At 45.1% G+C, this 19032-nt stretch overlaps 2 protein-coding genes across 9 annotated transcripts in view; one reads left to right on the top strand and one right to left on the bottom strand.

Annotated features, from left to right (window-relative positions):
- The window catches only part of ATG2A (autophagy related 2A), a 173575-nt gene extending 158691 nt beyond the window's left edge, over nucleotides 1-14884 (top strand). The window contains exons 29-42 of the mRNA XM_069738813.1: nucleotides 504-627; nucleotides 2051-2268; nucleotides 2380-2609; nucleotides 3983-4118; nucleotides 4339-4548; nucleotides 5530-5631; nucleotides 5719-5803; nucleotides 5884-6013; nucleotides 6284-6356; nucleotides 6621-6703; nucleotides 11667-11788; nucleotides 12364-12518; nucleotides 13838-13990; nucleotides 14076-14884. Of these exons, the coding sequence (XP_069594914.1) occupies nucleotides 504-627; nucleotides 2051-2268; nucleotides 2380-2609; nucleotides 3983-4118; nucleotides 4339-4548; nucleotides 5530-5631; nucleotides 5719-5803; nucleotides 5884-6013; nucleotides 6284-6356; nucleotides 6621-6703; nucleotides 11667-11788; nucleotides 12364-12518; nucleotides 13838-13990; nucleotides 14076-14312 (2058 nt within the window). The 3' untranslated portion in view covers nucleotides 14313-14884. The remainder of the gene's footprint in view (nucleotides 1-503; nucleotides 628-2050; nucleotides 2269-2379; nucleotides 2610-3982; nucleotides 4119-4338; nucleotides 4549-5529; nucleotides 5632-5718; nucleotides 5804-5883; nucleotides 6014-6283; nucleotides 6357-6620; nucleotides 6704-11666; nucleotides 11789-12363; nucleotides 12519-13837; nucleotides 13991-14075) is intronic.
- A 48-nt stretch (nucleotides 14885-14932) lies between these two features.
- LOC138648861 (inositol-trisphosphate 3-kinase B-like) overlaps nucleotides 14933-19032 on the bottom strand; it is a 227394-nt gene continuing 223294 nt past the window's right edge. For all 8 annotated transcript variants that reach the window (XM_069738819.1, XM_069738817.1, XM_069738820.1 and 5 more), the window contains 2 exons: nucleotides 18286-18357; nucleotides 14933-15904 (listed from right to left, as the gene is read on the bottom strand). In XM_069738819.1, coding sequence (XP_069594920.1) covers nucleotides 15572-15904; nucleotides 18286-18357 — 405 coding nt within the window. In that variant the 3' untranslated portion in view covers nucleotides 14933-15571. The remainder of the gene's footprint in view (nucleotides 15905-18285; nucleotides 18358-19032) is intronic.

The following is a 19032-nucleotide window of genomic DNA, read 5'->3' as shown; positions in this document are numbered from 1 at the left end:
AGGGTTTTCAAGGGTATTCTAACCATCCATTAGCCTTCTTACACAGTTGGTAAACGCAAAGTACCATAAGAATACTGCAGTGATGGTTGTTGGAAATGGGCCTCTATACACCTATGAAGATATAGCATTACAAACCAGACATTTGCAGCTAGAATAGTCATTTACCACATTAACAGTGTATAGAGTGTATTTCTGAATCATTTAATGTTAGCTTAATTGGAAAAAAACTGTGCTTTTCTTTCAAAAATAAGGAAATTTCTAAGTGACCTTAAGTTTTTGAACGGTAGTGTATCTTTCATTACCTAATACTACCACATATAGTTGTGCAGTTCAGGTAGACCACCTCAGTGGGCCCCCGACGACCACCCTCCGTTTTTACTATATACATAAATAGTGCTTACAAGAGAGCAGATTGTGATTTATACCAGAAAAAATGTACAATAACTCTAAAAAAAAAAATACCTGAATAATCAGATTTTATTAATAATGTTTGTTTCTCTCAGCCTCCAGAAGGAACATCTTCACTACCTCCATGTTTTCCTGCGGAGACTGCTCAAATTAACCAGGGAGACCTGACTGATGCCCTCATAGACACGGGAAGGAGCAGCAAAGAGCACTCGGAGACGGGTATGTCTGGTGTTGGTGACTCCTCCGCACGTCCACACTTAGAGGAAACATTTGACAGAAAACGCATACTGCTCAATGAGCATTCACAATTGATAGATACTGGTCCTCGAACTGCCCGCCGAGGCGACCACCATTTCCAGGTGGAGAATGATTGAAGAGGTTGTCCCCATTGCTTCTCTGTTTCTGTAACTCCTGTGAAATAAAGTTACGGGGGTTCTCCAGTGAAAACTAGATAGGTGGTAACTTAAGGGTCTCTGGGTGTCTGACAGCTAGAACTTGATCGACAAAATGGGGCTTTTCTATTCCGAACGGGACATCTTTATCCCCGTACCAAATGGAGCTTGTATGCCTGATGCCCAAACACCAACCCATTCTGTTGTGAATTCTGCTTGTGGGTTCCCTCCGGTGGTTATAGGTGGTAATGCAGTTGCCCTTGGGTTGCAGTCCTGGTCAGGTGTATCTACTGATTGCAGTTCTGACTGGGGTATTTAGGTTTGCAGGATTCATTAGTCCTTGCCAGTTGTCCATGGTTTTGGGAGGATTTGGATCTCTGTCTTGTTCCTCTTGCCTTGCTGCTAAATCAGCTAAAGATAAGTGGCTGGTTTTTGTTTCTTGGGCACACATGCTGTGTGCTTTATAATTCTGTGCTATTCGTTTGTTTTTTCTTGTCCAGCTTAGATTGTGTCTGTATTTACTCAGTCTTGTTGGATTCTCAGGAGTTGCAGATATACGTTCCACGTCTTTAGTTAGGTTTGTGGAAATTTTTGTATTATCTGCTGTGGATATTTTTGGAAGGGTTTTAATACTGACCGCTTAGTATTCTGTCCTATCCTTTCCTATTTAGCTAGAGTGGCCTCTTTTGCTAAATCCTGTTTTTTGCCTGCGTGTGTCTTTCCTCTACTACTCACAGTCAATATTTGTGGGGGGCTGCCTATCCTTTGGGGTTCTGCTCTGAGGCAAGGTAGAATTCCTATTTCCATCTATAGGGGTATTTAGTCCTCAGGCTGTGTCGAGGTGTCTAGGATTTGTTAGGCACACCCCACGGCTACTTCTAGTTGGGGTGTTAGTTTAGGATTTGCGGTCAGTATAGTTTCCACCAACTCCAGAGACAGTTTCATGCGGCTCCAAGCTCACCGGATCATAACACCATTCATTCTCTATGGAGCTGCCGGAAAAAGCCGAGCACAGCCCAATAGGGAATGAATGGAGCGCAGGTCTAGCATGCGCATTGCCACTCCATTCTTTAGGGGATAAGAATTCCCCATTCTGCCGGTCCCAGCAGTTGGACCTCCACCGATCATCAAGTTATCACCTATTCTATAGATTGTTAATAACTTGTTTTCACCGGAGAACTCCTCTAAATGCTCCTTCCGAACGCTGGTCTACATCTTTCCACACGTCTCCTGTTTCCCTTTCTATACAGGAGAGCCGTTTCTTCGTCAGAATTCCCCCGTTTCTGTCTACCTTTTTCCTGAAGAAGTTTCCTCTGCGAACAGAATTGCAACGATCCACCCATCCGTTCCACCCTCCGACTCCCATTTATCACAGGAGAGTCTCGGAGGATCAGACACCAGTGGAGATAGTGAGCTGACGGACACAGATGACTTCTGCATTCTTGATGCCCCTGGGATTGGCGTGCCGGTGAGTACGGCACCACGGTTTTCCATTAAACACGTTGGAAATCTTACATTTCTAGGATAGGTGGATTGTTTATAGTATCAGGTGCATAAACCCGTTATATTTTTTTTCCAGCCCAAAGATGGAGAACCTGTTGTGAGAAAACTAGTGGATAGCCCAATTTTGGTGAAGGATGGACACTTTTCTCGCCCACTCGGCAGCACCGACTTACTGAAGCCTCCAGCCAAATTTCCTGTGCCAGAGACACGTATAGTCTTAAGAGAGATCTCTGTTGTATGGCACTTATATGGAGGGAAGGATTTTGGCAGCAGCCGGCCAAACTCTGCAAGGGCTCAGTCACCAAGGTAAGGAGAAGATACCCTGATCACCGGGAGTCCTGCTAGTAGGACACCAAGCAGTCCGCTATCCTACAGCTCCTCCATTGGGGAAGTGAAGCAATGAATGTCTGCTGACACCAATGGGAAGCCTTGTGACACTTAGCTGTACACATAGCATGGTGTGCAGATGTACACTGGCCTTAAAGGGCTTTTCTGGCCTTAGACTAAAAGTCTGAAATCTGACAGATTCTCAGTTACCTCATTCTGCAGCCAACAACATGTAGAGCAACACAAAGGCTATAGGAGGAAAAAAGGTGCAACATTTTGGATGAGACCCAAATACAAAAAAAGATTTTTATTTATTTATTTTTTTAAATCCCCAATTACATGCATTTAATAAAAAACAAAATGGCTCCAACAGTGGACAACACCTTTGATTTTTGGACTCGTAATCGTCTGTGCATAGTATAATTCAGCTAGAGTGTGAGGGAGGATTCAGACGAGCAGATCTGCTGTGGACTTTCTGCAGATTGCATTTTGGTTTGTAAAGGTTTGAAAACTGCTTTAAAGTTCAGCAACAAATCAGAAACCTGTAGGACATGAGGTATACTCCGGAATCTGCAGCGTCTCAGTATCCATATGATATTTGTGCCCCATTTGAGCCATTATTGGTGAGTTTTCTGTGGTCACAAATATGTTCTAATAAGTTTAAGCTGAGAATTGAGAGATGTGGTGGAGAACTGCATTACACATATAGGTATGACCGATTATCTCACACAAGTCCTATCTGCGGTTTTAACGGATAGCACATGTACCCATGATATTCTATGGGGCTGTGCCGATGTCCTATTTTTTCGGAGACATGCCCAATTTTGATCCATTGCAAGTCTATGGGTCCATGAAAAAAACGTCAGACCACGCTCACCACGTCCGAGAATAACTGGTGCCACTCTGATCAAACTCTAATCAGTTTGGAAAGATTTGATCGTTTATCTCAGATGTAGAGAGAACGGTTGTGTGCTCCTACCCTGCATTTACATATCAGTGTGAAGTGTCGGTGTGCTGTCTGATTTTTTTGATTTTTTTTTTACGGTAGACCAGAGTACGTCCTCAAAATCAGGCATGCTCTGAGCCTCACCAATCTTGTTCTCGGATCCATCATTTTAACGGGAAGTCCGATTGGATCCATTTAACTCAGTGGGTCCTTGTGTTGTCCAATAAGGAAAAAAACACAGATGTGTGAACAGAGCCTTATGCTGGAGGTTGAGAACGGGAGCTTGTATCCCTGACAATGGCAGTGAATGAGGTGGCTTCTTGTCTTACTGGTTGAATGCCAACCTCTAGGGATATGTTTTCTTCTTGGTCTCTAACACTGTAATGCTTTTCCCTTGGCTTTACAGAGCAAGAGCAAGTATGCCGAGTGCCCGGGGTTCTCCATCTCGATCCTCTGTGACAAACCGTCCACAAAACACCTGGAGAACACAAGGGGGAAATGGCAGGATCCATGACATTTTGATGGAGATCCAGTTGACCAAAGTTAGCATTTATTTTTGTAGCATTTCTTCATGCATATTCTTTGCATATTCCTTGCAGTCTGATGATTTGGCTTTGCCTGTAGACCTGCGGTGGTGGTCACCAGATGATCTCTATAGACTGATACTGATGTGTCTCCATTCTACGACTAGTTTTTATATTTCGTATAGAATGCACCCAATCATCCATGGTCACTATCTTGTGTTTCCGTATCTTCTCGTAGGTAAGCTTCCAGCACGAGTCTTACCCGGCACCGTCAGAGGCCGAGGCAGAAAAGCTCCAAGTAGATGAAGTGGCAGAAGTCCCTCTTGCTCGTCAAGTCTTTATAGTCCAAGAACTGGAGATTAGAGACCGTCTGACATCTTCCCATATCAACAAGTTTTTGTACTTATACACCAGTGAAAAGATGCCGAGGCGGGCACACTCAAATATGGTAAGGCTCAGGTGAATGAGACCGCACTGAATATATCCTGGCCGGACAAGGATTGTAGATGAATAATAAAATTAAACTTCTGGCAAATCTTCATAATTAGTAAAACCGAAATAGAAAAGTTATTTCCCTATAGGCGCTTCAAGAGAATCTGTCTCCAGGTTTTTGCTGCCCCATCTGAAAGCAGCATTGTGTAGGGGCAGAGACCGTGATTCCAGTGCTGTGTCACTTATTGGGCTGCTTGCTGTAGTTTTGATTGAAATCACTATTTTCTCTGCTGCAGATCTAGCAGTTTTCTGAATGCTGAGCTCTATATAACCCCGCCCACAGCACTGATTGGCTACTTTCTGTGTACTCTATGCATAGGCAGAAAGCTGCCAATCAGTGGTGGGGGTGGGGTTATTCAAAGATCATGCATACAGAGGACTACATGGCAGCAGGTTTACTAGTCCTCTAGTGATAATCTCTTGTTGATAAAACTGATTTTATCAAAAGTACTATACTAAGCAGCCCTGTAAGTGACACATCTCTGGAATCAGAGTCTCTGCCTCGTTGAGATCAGTGATTGTGTGCAGTGGTGATGTGTGCTGCAGCCAATACACAAGATGGAGTGATGGCACAGGTCCCTGCAAGCGGGGTGAACCTTCTCTGTTTGTTATTCGACATGTATAAAAGGGTTTGGGGACCAATTTTGATAAAGTGGAAAACCCCTTTTAAGATTGCAGCAGCCTCATTAATACCTAGGCCCAAATTCATCAGTTATAACTCCGTCCAGGCGCAGATCACAGGAGACTATGGAAGCAGCTGAGTGCGGCTAAGCTACATTGTTTGCATACTTCCCATAGAAATGAACGGGGTCGAGAAATCTCAAGCACAGCGAACTATGTGACAGGCTGAGAAGGGAAGAACCCATTAAAGTCAGAACATCTAGTGTAAGAAGTTCAGCTTATATTTAATACCCCCCTTTTGTTATTTTTCCTTAAGCTTACTATAAAAGCCCTTCATGTGCGCCCCGAGGCCGGATTAGGGGGGCCCGAGTGCTGCCTTCGAATGTCCTTAATGCCTCTTCGCCTAAACATTGATCAGGTTGGTATGAAATCCGGGCCTCGTTGTGGAGCTTGCTGAGCTTTAACCTCCCACTCATTTGTCCTTCTGATATTAATATTCCAACAGGATGCGCTCTTCTTTTTGAAAGACTTCTTCACCAGTTTGGCCGCTGGTATCCAGCCTGTGTTAGCTATGGAGCTTGGCTCAGATGGTAAGAACTCCTTGCATTAGGATTTCCTGCAAAATAAATTAAGTTCTTGTCCCTGTTACTAATATCTATTCCACGCCCAGCATCTCGGATGGAAAACCTGCGGAAACCAAGTGCCTCAGATTGTGAAGCAGGGCTGCAGAACTCCTTGGACTCCAATGAGGAAGACACATCGTCTCACAGCTCCGCGTCCGATCAGCCGATTTACTTCAGGTGAGACCAAAGAAATAAAACGGACCCGAACCAGGAGTGTATTTCTTATAGAAGGTCGACACTATGGATGGCAGTGAGCGGCTACAGGGAGAATGCAGCTTTTGTTTCTCCCTGCAGCTGCACTTCTGTTTAGGCTGTTGCATATTTTTAAACTGCATTTACCTGCAGATTACCACTATGGATGGAGGTAAATCATGCGATGGTGTGAACAGACAGCTGTCTTAACTTTGCAGCTCTTAGAGCATCATGCCTATTTCTTTTTTTCTTTAGAGAATTTCGCTTCACATCAGAGGTGCCAATCTGGCTGGATTATCAAGGCAAACATGTTACCACAGAGCAGGTGGTAAGTGCTGCTTCACATAGCAGGGATTTCCTTCTGTGCTGTTTGCGGTTCAGCTGGTGGTTTACCTGCTGTGCTAAGAATGCAGTCAGATAGTTCTCGATTTCAGATACACATGTTGTTAAAACAAGCACAAAGCCTGTATGAGCTGACTGTGCATCCATATTGGGGATCGCTGGTCTATCTGTAGACTGATGGATCGTGTTTATTATGGAGAGAGAACCTACTGTTCGTCATACTTCATTCGTATTCTTTCTTTCTTTGCAGGGCACGTTTGCAGGAATATTAATAGGACTGGCCCAGTTAAACTGCTCTGAATTAAAACTGAAGAGACTGTACTGCAGACACGGGTAAATGCAATCTCCAGCTTATCTGTAGTATGTACGATCAGCTGCTACTGGTGTGTATTTATATAATGTTTTGCAGCCTATTACTTAACACTAGTGATGATCGAGCATCCTTGGGTGTTATCCGAGCATCTGGGAGTGCTCGTACATTATGTCCAGGTCCCTGCGGTTGCATGATTTACTGCTTTTAGACAACCTAAACACATTGGAATTGCCTGTTTAAGCAATCCCCACATTTGTTCAGGCTGTCTAACCGCTGCAAATCATGCAGGTGGGGGCCCTCTAACATAATATACGAGCACTCCCAGATGCTCGGGTAAGACGTTATCGGAGCACGTTCACTCATCACTACTTAGCACCTCCAAGCTGCGCCTCTTGTATCTTCCTGCAAAACAATGTGCCCCAGTTCAAAGTACTGGAATCACAAAATGTGACTTCTTTGTGATTGTTGCCTATGGATTAAAAAAAATATAAGGGTCATTTAGATGGGACGGTTTTGGCTTATCGAGCACCTGTTTACACAGAGCAATAAAATTGATGGGAACAGGGCGATCATTAGAGGATTTATTCAAGACTTTTTTTTTTCTACTATGGACCTAAAACCTAATAAGCCCTGTTGTGCGCAGAGCCGATCTCTGCCGGCAGAGTGGTCACAAACCCCTCCTGCTGGCGATTCAGTATCGTCCACTGACGTCACGTCGAGAGAGCAGCAGCTTCTTTTCCACTCTGATCAGTTGACAGGCGTGACTGCTGACTTTATGCTGATTGACAGCCAGCTCCCCGCTGCCTAACTGCGAGAAGGTGTCTGTCAGTCAGCATGATGCTGGCACTCACACCCCATCAACAGAGTGGACCGGAAGAGCTGCTGTGTTGACGATGAGCAGCTGAATCGCTGCCAGGAGTGGTCAGTGACTGCTCTGTGTCACTGCTGGTTAGGACAGGCAAATAGATAGCAACTACCTGCCTGGAAAAAATCTGCATAATAGCGCACCATAGCATGGCTCCTAACCAGAGGGACCCTGCGCCTCTGTGCAAACTCAGAGAATGACAGATAATAGATTCATTAGGATATATTATTTTACCTTCAATGTTAACCCTTTCCCGACCTGTGACGCCACGTAGGCATCATGAAAGTCGGTGCCAATCTGACCTGTGACGCCTACGTGGCGTCATGGCAGGATCGCGTTCCTGCAGATCAGGTGAAAGGGTTAACTGAAATTTCACCCGACCTGCAGGGACAGGGGGAGTGGTACTTCAGCCCGGGGAGGGGAGCGGGGGGTGGCTTCGCTCTGATTGGCTGTTGAAAGTGACGTTTCACTTTTTCAATCAGAGCAATCGTACTATTTCACCAATGAAAATTGGTGAAATATTACAATCCAGCCATGGCCGATGCTGCAATATCATTGGCCTTGGCTGGAGACCACGATCTGCCACCGCCACCGATCTCCTCCCCTCCGTCCTGTCATCTGCTCCCCTCTCCGTCCTCCTGTCCACTCCCCCCGTGCTCCGATCCCCCCCCTGCTCTGATCCCACCCCCCCATATTTACCGACCTCCGTGTCCCTCCCTGTGTCCGTTGGGCGCCGCCATCTTCCAAAATGGCGGGCGCACTGCACAAGCGCCCGCCATTTTGGAAGATGGCGGCGCCCAACAGCAGGCAGATTCATTTTGATGACTGTGATAGATCATATCACAGTGATCAAAATAAAGGGGGGCGTTTATTTACTATTTTTTTTTATCACCCCCATAGGTAGGGAACATAGTAAAATAAAGAAAATATATTTATTTTTATTTTTCCATTAGGGTTAGGGTTAAAACTAGGGTTAGGGTTAGAACTCTGGTTAGGGTTGCGGTTAGGGTTGCAATTAGGGTTGGGGTTACGGTTAGAATTAGGCTATGTGCACATGGTGCGGATTTGGCTGCGGATCCGCAGCGGATTGGCCGCTGCAGATTCGTAGCAGTTTTCCATCACGTTTACAGTACCATATAAACCTATTGAAAAACAAATCCGCTGTGCCCATGGTGCGGATAATACCCCTCGGTATTTTCCGCAGCATGTCAATTCTTTGTGTGGATTCTGCAGCGTTTTCCACCTGTTCCTGTATAGGAATCCGCTGGTGAAATCCGCACAAAAAACACTGGAAATCCGCAGGTAACACGCAGTGCGTTTTACATGCAGATTTTTCAAAAACGGTGCGGAAAAATCCGCACACAAATCAGCAACGTGGGCACATGGCCTGTGTTGGGGTTAGTGTTGGGATTAGGGTGTGTTGGGGTTAGGGTTGTGGTTAGGGTTATGGCTACAGTTGGGATTAGAGTTAGGGGTGTATTGAGGTTAGGGTTGTGATTAGGATTATGGCTAGAGTTGGGATTAGGGTTAGGGGTGTGGGGGGGTTAGTGTTGGAGTTAGATTTGAGGGGTTTCCACTGTTTAGGCACATCAGGGGTCTCCAAACGCGACATGGTGCCACCATTGATTCCAGCCAATCTTGCGTTCAAAAAGTCAACTGTTGCTCCCTCCCTTCCGAACCCCGACGTGCGCCCAAACAGTGGTTCCCCCCCATATATGGGGTATCAGCGTACTCAGAACAAACTGGACAACAACTTTTGGGGTCCAATTTCTCATGTCACCCTTCTGAAAATAAAAATTGCAGGCTTAAAAATAATTTTTGAGGAAAGAAAAATGATTTTTTATTTTCACGGCTCTGCGTTCTAAACTTCTGTGAAGCACTTGGGGGTTCAAAGTGCTCACCACACATCCAGATTAGTTCCTTGGGGGGTCTAGTTTCCAAAATGGGGTCACTTATGGTCGAGCTCCAATGTTTAGGCACACAGGGGCTCTCCAAACGCGACATGGTGTCCGCTAACGATTGGAGCTAATTTTTCATTCAAAAAGTCAAATGGCGCTCCTTCCCTTCTGAGCCCTGCCGTGCGCCCAAACAGTGGTTTACCCTCACATGTGAGGTATCGGTGTACTCAGGAGAAATTGCCCAAAAAATTTTAGGATCCATTTTATCGTGTTGCCCATATGAAAATGAAAAAATACTTTTTCATTTTTACTGATCAATTTGTGAAGCCCCTGGGTGGTTTAAAGTGCTCACTATGCATCTAGATAAGTTCCTTGGGGGGGGGGGGTCTAGTTTCCAAAATGGGGTCACTGACTTCAAATGTGAGGTGGTCCCTAAAAAAAATGGTTTTGTAAATTTTGCTGTAAAAATCAGAAATCACTGGTAAAATTTTAAGCCTTGTAAATTCCTAGCAAAAGTTTTGTTTCCAAAATTGTGCTGATGTAAAGTAAACATGTGGAAAATGTTATTTTTTAACTATTTTATGTCACATAACTCTCTGGTTTAACAGAATAGAAATGGAAAATTTGAAAATTTTGACATTTTCAAAATTTTTGCCAAATTTCCGTTTTTTCACAAATAAACACAAAAATTATCGACCTAAATTTACCACTACCATGAAGCCCAATATGTCACTAAAAACAATCTCAGAACCGCTAGGATCCGTTAAAGCGTTCCTGAGTTATTACCTCATAAAGGGACACTTGTCCGAATTGCAAAAAAACGTCCGGGTCAAAATAGACTGGGTCATGAAGGGGTTAAATAGTAGGAAACTATAAGAATGAAAAGCTTCAGAAGAAAGAAAACTAGATGTAACAACAGGCTGTTTTTAGATCTGCCCTTGTACTGGGGGAAACCCACCTCTCTGATCATGGTTTTAGATGTGAAGGAGCCGTGCAGGAAATGTTTTCTTTCCTGTGGTTGTAATGCGGCGGTTCAGCCCGAGTCGTACTCAATGTGTGCCAGCTGGGATCGTGCCTGCGGAGTGCCCCGCCAGGGGTGCTTACATGTATGCCTTTTATTAATTTTAATAATAGTTTACAAACTTTATCTAAATTCAGATGATTAAAATGAAAGTCTGTATTAAAATGGCCAAAAATAGTTGCAGTAAGAATTAAGCAAAAATATTCGCACCAGTCTGGTCCAGATGACGTCAGTAATCCGTGCCCTGCAAACCTCCTGCTACATCTTGTGATTAGTAGGGGTCCGAGATGATGATGACACCAGGCTTAAGGTACCGTCACACATGACGATATCGTTAACGATATCGTTGCAACGTCACGCTTTTGGTGACGTAGCAACGATCCCGCTAACGATCTCGTTATGTGTGACAGCGACCAACGATCAGGCCCCTGCTGGGAGATTGTTGGTCGTTGGGGAATGATCAGGACCATTTTTTGGTCGCTGATCACCCGCTGTCATCGCTGGATCGGCGTGTGTGACGCCGATCCAGCGATGTGTTCACTGGTAACCAGGGTAAACATCGGGTTACTAAGCGTAAAAAAAAAAAAAAAAACACATACTCACATTCTGATGTCTGTCACGTCCCCCGCCGTCAGCTTCCCTGCACTGACTGTCAGCGTCGGCCGTAAAGCAGAGCACAGCGGTGACGTCACCGCTGTGCTCTGCTTTACGGCCGGCCGACACAGTCAGTGCGGGAAGCTGACGGCGGGGGACGTGACAGACATCAGAATGTGAGTATGTGTTTTTTTTTTTTTTTTTACATTGGTAACCAGGGTAAATATCGGGTTACTAAGTGCGGCCCTGCGCTTAGTAACCCGATGTCTACCCTGGTTATCCGGGGACTTCGGCATCGATGGTCGCTGGAGAGAGCTGTCTGTGTGACAGCTCTCTCCAGCGACCACACAACGACTTACCAACGATCACAGCCAGGTCGTATCGCTGGTCGTGATCGTTGGTAAGTCGTTTAGTGCAACGGTACCTTTACTAATGAGAAGAGATGCCGGGGTCGCCAGCAGGTAGAACGTCTCAGACAAGTCTGGTCATACCGTCCCACCATAAAAGATAATAAACTGGAGATGATGGCAGGTTCACAGCATAATGGTTGAACAATGACCCAAGACAAATAGGTATTTATACTGTCTTTCTCCTCATCCCCACAGGTTGCTTGGGGCCGACAAGGTTTTCTCTTATGCTCTTAATGAGTGGCTGACAGACATCCGCAAAAATCAGCTGCCCGGGATCCTGGGAGGAGTAGGACCCATGCATTCTGTTGTACAGCTGTGTAAGTAGCATTGCTGATCATGATGGGGCGCTATTCATAAGTATATACAACAGTAGAGCTCATCGTAGTATCTCAGTAGGGCGCCTTTTTGGCATATGCCGGGATGATGCATCTGCATCCTTTTTTTTTCTTTTTTCCTATGTAATGCATATGAAAAGGGAGTACGGTGACTTACAGTATGCCTCAGAATGACTACGTAGTGGCACATATCTTTGATCGGCGGTGCTCTCCAAGTCTGCAGCATCCAAGGGAACGCTGGCCGGGATCGGGAGCTGACACTTGTGCTCCTGAGATCCCGGCCAGACTCCAGTGGTGGCCGATAACCTAGGTAACAAGCCGTAAACAATATGATTAAAAATCCCTCCGTTCTTGAGTATGACGAGGATTTTTTAATAACGGGTAAGTTACAAAGTTGATCGGGAAACTTGTAAAAACAATGAAAATGACGAGACTCTGGTACTGCCGATTCCACTTAATGTCACGTTTGTTATGCAAAGATGAATATTATTCCGTCTGTTGGTGGGTAAAGATGTCTGCCGTAGTGTTAAAGATACTAATATCTGTTACTGTTTTAGTTCATGGTGTGCGAGACCTTTTCTGGTTGCCCATTGAACAGTACAGGAAGGACGGGCGCATTATTCGGGGCTTGCAGAGAGGGGCAGCTTCGTTTGGCACCTCCACAGCTTCAGCGGCACTGGAGCTCAGTAACCGGCTAGTTCAAGCCATACAGGTAAGGAACCAAGGGTGGAATCCCCCCCCCCCATAAATCAATAGTACATATGAAGATAAGCAACTTTATAGTGGATCTTATCAGAGAAATCTGCTTCTTTCTCCTCTTGGACTGATCTTTCACTGTCAATTCAGAGACAAAATATTTATTTGGTGAAGATTTGCTTTACTGAGAGAGGATCTGACAGTTGGTGCTTATAAAACTCGACGGAGGAGCTTCAGGCCGACATGAATGATCAGTCCAGGAGGACAAACAAGAGTTATATAATAAAATATATTACAAAGTTGCGTATTTTCATGGTTTATTATTGATTTATGGGGGGAAAAAATTAAAAGGATGCTTACTCTTTAAAGGGAATCTGTTATCAGGTTTTTGCAACCCAATGTGAGAGCAGCATAATGCAGAGACAGAGACCCTGATTCCCACAACATATAACGTACTGAACTGCCAGTTATAGTTTTTAGAATTTCACTGTTTTATTAGCAGAAGATTATCCTGCTGTGCCCTTATTTATATTGAAGTTGGTTGACACACGGTAAGGTTTTAATACTAGAGACAGGACTGTCCCGACTGCGTACACCTTGTTTCGGTGGGATGGCTTTTTGATCAAAATAGTGGTAACTAAGCAGTAGTGATGAGTGAACGTGCTGGGATAAGGTGTTATCTGAGCATGCTCGGGTCCTAGCAGAGTGTCTTCGGTGTGTGATCGAAAAATATCTTTGAGTCCCCGTGGCGGCATGTCTCGTAGCTATTCGACAGTCACAACACGTGCGGGGATTGCTTGTTTGTTAGGTAATCCCTGCATGTGTTGCGGCTGTTGAACAGTCATTAAACATGCAGTCACAGGGTCTCAACCATATTATTCGAGCACACCGAAGACACTATGTTAGGACCCGAGCATGCTCAGATAACACCTTATCCCAGCGCGTTCACTCATCACTGCTAAGCACCCTATGTTATTTACATGTAGTATGGCACTTACTATAGGGTTTATGCTTGTTTTGATTTCTTCTTGGGTTTCAGCAGGTGATTATCACTAGAGGACTAGTAAACTTGCTTCCAGGTAGTCCGACCCCACCCCCACGACTGAATGGCCGCTTTCTGCAGAAAGCTGCCAATCAGTGGTGTGGGTGGAGTTATACAGGGCTCAGCATTCAGAGAGCCAGGGGAGAAAACAGTTTTTAAGCACCCAGAAAAATAAGTGACCCATCACTAGAGTCAGGGTCTCTACCCCTACATTATGCTGCTCACTGATGGGGTAGCAAATACAGATTCCCTTTAAGATGTGCACTGCATATTATTTCTCTTCCTAATTTTAGGCGACGGCAGAGACCGTGTATGACATTCTGTCCCCAACACCACCGGTTTCACGCTGCTCACTTGATGTTCGACAGCCACGCAGACTAAGGAGAGGGCAGCAGCCTGCAGATCTGCGGGAGGGGGTGGCCAAGGCCTACGACACTGTCCGGGAGGTGAGTGCTTCTCCTAAGCCAGTTACACGTTGGGTACGTGCAGCGATCAGGAGCGGCGGTAACACTGTTCTCCTTCCCTGCACAGGGTGTAATTGATACAGCTCAAACCATACGGGACGTAGCATCCCGTGGCCACGAACAAAAGGGTCTGACTGGCGCCGTTGGCGGAGTCCTGCGACAGATCCCACCCACCGTAGTGAAGCCATTCATAGTGGCCACGGAAGCCACATCAAACCTTTTAGGAGGAATGAGAAATCAGATCAGACCTGACGCCCACAAAGAGGACTCCCTAAAGTGGAAGGCAGACGAGGGGCAGGACTGACCCGAAAACCTCTCTGCCCGTGAAGTGCCAAAGGAAAGCTGCAATATGTGAAGACTTCTGGAGTCTGCTGGGTCTGCGTTGTCGAGCTGTTAACGTCACTGCATGACCACACTTAAAGCCACTCCGTACAGTACTTGATTATTGCCCATAAGCCTTCTGTTAACCTCTCCGCTCCGGTATTCTCCTCTTATCAACTCGTGTATCCACCACCTTCCTCTGCGCAATTCTGCAAATCGTGGAGCGACTGTAATAGGTAAATTACGTTAAGCACTTTTAATTGCAACGGTGGCCTTGAAACGTGGACCCATGCTCTCCGGACCCAAGCTGTGCATTAACTTTTCCAAGCAACAAAAAAAACTTTTGATTTTACTGACCCACGTAACTGGAGATAAATGGTGCACAATGCAAGACTGTCTCACGAAGGGACTCTGCGGCCTCCGTCATCCTGAATGTGGCTTTTTACATCTTTTCCCTTTAATGCTTTCTTCTGATTGTGAGGCCAAATACATATAAATAATATAAATATATAAATAAAAAAAGTGTAAAGATACAGTGACCTGTAAAGAAGGTAACGCAATTGTCAGGGCTATTTTTTTTTTGTTCTGCAGGTTATGACGGCGGTCGGTGGATACACTTTTATTTAGAAAGTGGCATATGTAAGATGAATGAAACAAATGGTTCTCGCACACGGTGATATTGTTCAGAGTCCGCACACAAGTCTCTTATCGCTCTGCACAATATTATAATACGTATTTACTGGCTTTCACAAATCGCATCAATATTAATGGAAGAACAGTTTTTTTTTTGCCATATAATGGAATGAAAATGAACACTATATAGTATAAAGATTGTTCTGCCCACCCGCTACAGGGGGACCTCAGTCCCTGCACCCTTCAGTCCGCATTGTGCCAGTATGGCCGCCCCATTCTGCTACGGCCTATCAGTCAAGGACCAGGGTCTTTAATGGTGTAGGGAACCACAAGGAGCAGCCGGTCAGTGTTTCTGTGCTTGGGTTTTCCAGTGGCCTCTGATCTTCATAGAAGATCAACTCTTTCCTACTGTCCGTTGGTCCATAGTTTATTATCTCCAACTTCACCGATTCTGCTTCAACATGAGCAACATTCATATGGGTTCAGCGCAGTCCCCCAAATTCCACCCATCAGCGACTGGATCTGTTGTTCTAGTAATTAGTGAAGAAAATCCGTACATGAATTTATAGGTCTGTGTTACCCGGGTGTAGGCATGTCCTACTGTCTCACTTAAAGCTCCTTGTTTTCCCCGTTTGTAGTATTTCCCTCCATCTCCCTTTTCAGTAAAGACTTTTCACTAACTGCGTCTTTCTCTTCTTCCTGCACTAAACACTCCGATGCCTTTTCTTCGGTCTCTTCTACCATTCGCATGGTATCTCGGAGAGTGGCAATAAGATTCTTTAGTCCTAGCAGGTAGCCATCTTCATGGGTTCCTTGCTCCCAGGGTACGTCGTGTCGGATAGTAAGGTGCGATGGTGCTGGAGTCGTTTTACCAAAATCTATCATCCATACATTAGAGAAGCCGCGTCTGTCGTGCACAAACAGTAGTGAGCTGCCAATCACCTGCGAGGAAAACAATACAGACGATCAATGTCATTATGTCAACTGGTACAATGTAACAATCCGGGCAGAAAGTCAATGGATCCATCCAACATATACCCCATGAAGGCAAGTGGAAAAATGTACTCCTCCCAAACGTTATAAAGTTATGTGCACACAAATACACCCGAAAAAGCGCCCTTGTAAAATAAGAAGAATGCACAGCAATCAACACAACACTGCTGTGCACAATCCTTGGCCAACTCTCTGCACATGGTGTACAGTAAAAGCTTTACCACCACAAGAAGGATGGCGAAACCGCCTCCAGAAAATGACCGCCGGCATTGTCCTGAACCGTTACACCTGGGTAATACTACATCGGCATCTAGATGGTGCTGTGTGCACATACACGAAGAGTAGGTGCATATATATGGAGCGTTGTTGTTTTTTAAGAAGTTTTTTTGGAGCAGAAACTGAATGGAAGGAAAGTCTCCAAATCCTGCTTGAAACTCAACTCCTTAAAAAATGTTGTCTTTTTTGCTGATTTTTTTTTTTGGAGCGGAAACTCTTGTGTGCATGTATACCGTAAAGCCACCTGAGACTTCCACCAGGGGGGCAGTCTTATCAATGAGTGACCGCGTTCATTATATAAATGTACACATGGAGATGGCAGTCAGTCAGTGACTATAACCACCCATTGGACTCCGGAGCATGGATAGTCACAAATTAATACACCCCCCAACAAAAAAACAAACAAAAAAAAGACAACTATATTAATCCATTCCGCCTCTGCTGCTCTATGAGCGTGCAGTCTGAGCTGTGATCTGCATGCTAATGTGACAGGTTCCCTTTAAACGCAGCGCCTTTACTCATCCTTCATTTCCTTGCAGGAATCTTGATTCTTTTGATCTAATATATTTTTTTTTTTTTAGAACTTTCTTCCTCACCGATGTTAATAGGATTTGAACATGCATAACAAACTGAAATTCATTGCAAAATGTGTGTGGGGGGGAGGGGAGAAGCCATATAAATCCTTTTATGCTGGCAGGAGTCTTGAAAAATACCTTTGGGTGTATTAAAATTGGCAGGATTCCTGGAGAAGCGGTTAAATCTTTTAATGTTGGAATTGTTCCTGTTGATTTTGAGGGGTATTTAGTTTTTAACCCCTACCTAACAGCTCCAATTTTCATTTTTCCGCTTTCCAATATTTCATCCTCCTTCTGCCAAAAGCCATGAGGGCCTGCTTTGGTTTTGGTTTTTTTTGCAGAATAAGTTGTAGTTTTCTGACATCATTCACTTCACAATATATTGTACTATGAAACTGGGAAGAAAAGTGAAATGGTGAAGAAAATCTAATTCTCTTGTTTTTGCAGGCCTCCGTCTTTCATGGTAACCCATCTGCTCCCCACAATTGTGTCATGGGGGAATCTATGAAAACGTGTCACCAGGATCTAACCGCATAAATGGCGCCATCTGCGATTGACAGTAGCAAACAGAGCTAGCCTAGAGGCAGGTGTACAACACATCCATCACCTGTACATGTACAGTAGAGGACAGGAAGGAGTTAAAGGGGTTCTCCGTTCATAATACATTGATGGACGTTCCCATGGGATAGGTCATCATTATCAAATCGATGGGGGTTCAACGCCTGGCACCCCAAACCAATCTGCTATATTTTACTTGCTGAAATGTTTACCCCTTGGCTTTATACGTCATACACTTACCCCACACGTCCGCACAGTCTATAAGGCAGCTTCAGGAGCTGAACCCGCTGCATAGACCACAAGTGCCGGCTGTATCATACAGCTGACACCAGCCTGCCGCTATCGCTCCTATTATTGCAGTTTAACTCCCTAAATGCCAACATCTAAGGAGTTAGACCAGTGGTCCCCAACTCCAGGCCTCGAGGGCAGCCAACAGTGCAGGTTTTCAGGATTTCCTTAGTATTGCACAGGGGTATTCCAACCCCTGTGCAATACTAAGGAAATCCTGAACACCTGCACTGTTGGCGGCCCTCGAGGCCTGGAGTTGGGGACCACTGAGTTAGACAGATGGGTGAGATGAAGCAACGAGGGGCCTACACTCTTGAGAAAGTTGACAGAACAATACACTGCTATACATAACTAGCGGCGTGCACTGTGGCAGCGATCGGCGCAGGTTTCAAAATATCCAACTATAACTGTTCAAATTCTTTTTGTAATAAAAAAAAGAAATAAGCAGTCATGTCTCGTCAGGAGTGCATTTCAGCACTTATCCTCGAAGTCATTTTGTTTGAAGTCTCCCCAAATATTCCACAAATGAAGTGAATGTTTTGCATGGTATTTAGGTTTACAAAATTGCTCAGACTTCCTTTTCCCCAGCATTTAACCTCCTGGTTACTGCTCCTAGAAGCCACCATTACTAACCTCATGAAGGCGGAAGAACTCAGAGTTTTGGAGGGCGGCCTGCATGTTCTCCAACCGGTCCAAGTAAGCAGCCTGAAATAAAGATCAAGTATATCCCGTGTTACAACACAAGGTGCCACTGCTGCACGTCCAAGTCTACTATTCTCGCCCGCTCCCCTGTTCTGCCCGCTCGTCTACTCTACGGTTGGCTTTAGATACCGATAATGATGCTTTATTCTTTTGCTGGTGTACATACTATATGCCAGTGTCATTCCTCTAGAACAGTGTTCCCCAACTGCGGTCCTCAAGAGCCACCAACAGGTCATGTTTTCAGGATTTCCTTAGCATTGCACAGGTCATTGAATTATTGCCTGTCCAGGTGATGCAATTATCACCTGTGCAATACTAAGGAAATCCTGAAAACATGACCTGTTGGTGGCTCTTGAGGACCGCAGTTGGGGAACACTGCTCTAGGAGGTGGACAACAAAGGACGATTGCGCTGGGGTTTGACCGAAGTGACGCCTCCGTTATGGTGCACACCTTCTGGAGACAAGTCTGGTTACATTCCCTACATACTCTAGTATGAAGCGACGTCTATCAGGTCTCTAGAAGAACGGCTGCAGGCACAATACTACAATGGCCCAGAAGTGTCAGCAGATAATGGAGGCAGCGGGAGGTCCACAGGGGAGAACGGGCTGCACCGTGACGCAGCTAAAAAGCCACGGCTGCTTACACATCTGACAAGCAGCGAGGTCTGCAGAACAGGA

Source organism: Ranitomeya imitator, chromosome 9 (assembly GCF_032444005.1).
Source record: "Ranitomeya imitator isolate aRanImi1 chromosome 9, aRanImi1.pri, whole genome shotgun sequence".
NCBI lineage: Eukaryota > Metazoa > Chordata > Amphibia > Anura > Dendrobatidae > Ranitomeya > Ranitomeya imitator.
Note: the sequence above shows the minus strand (reverse complement) of the source record. Positions and strands in the feature narration are given on the sequence as shown.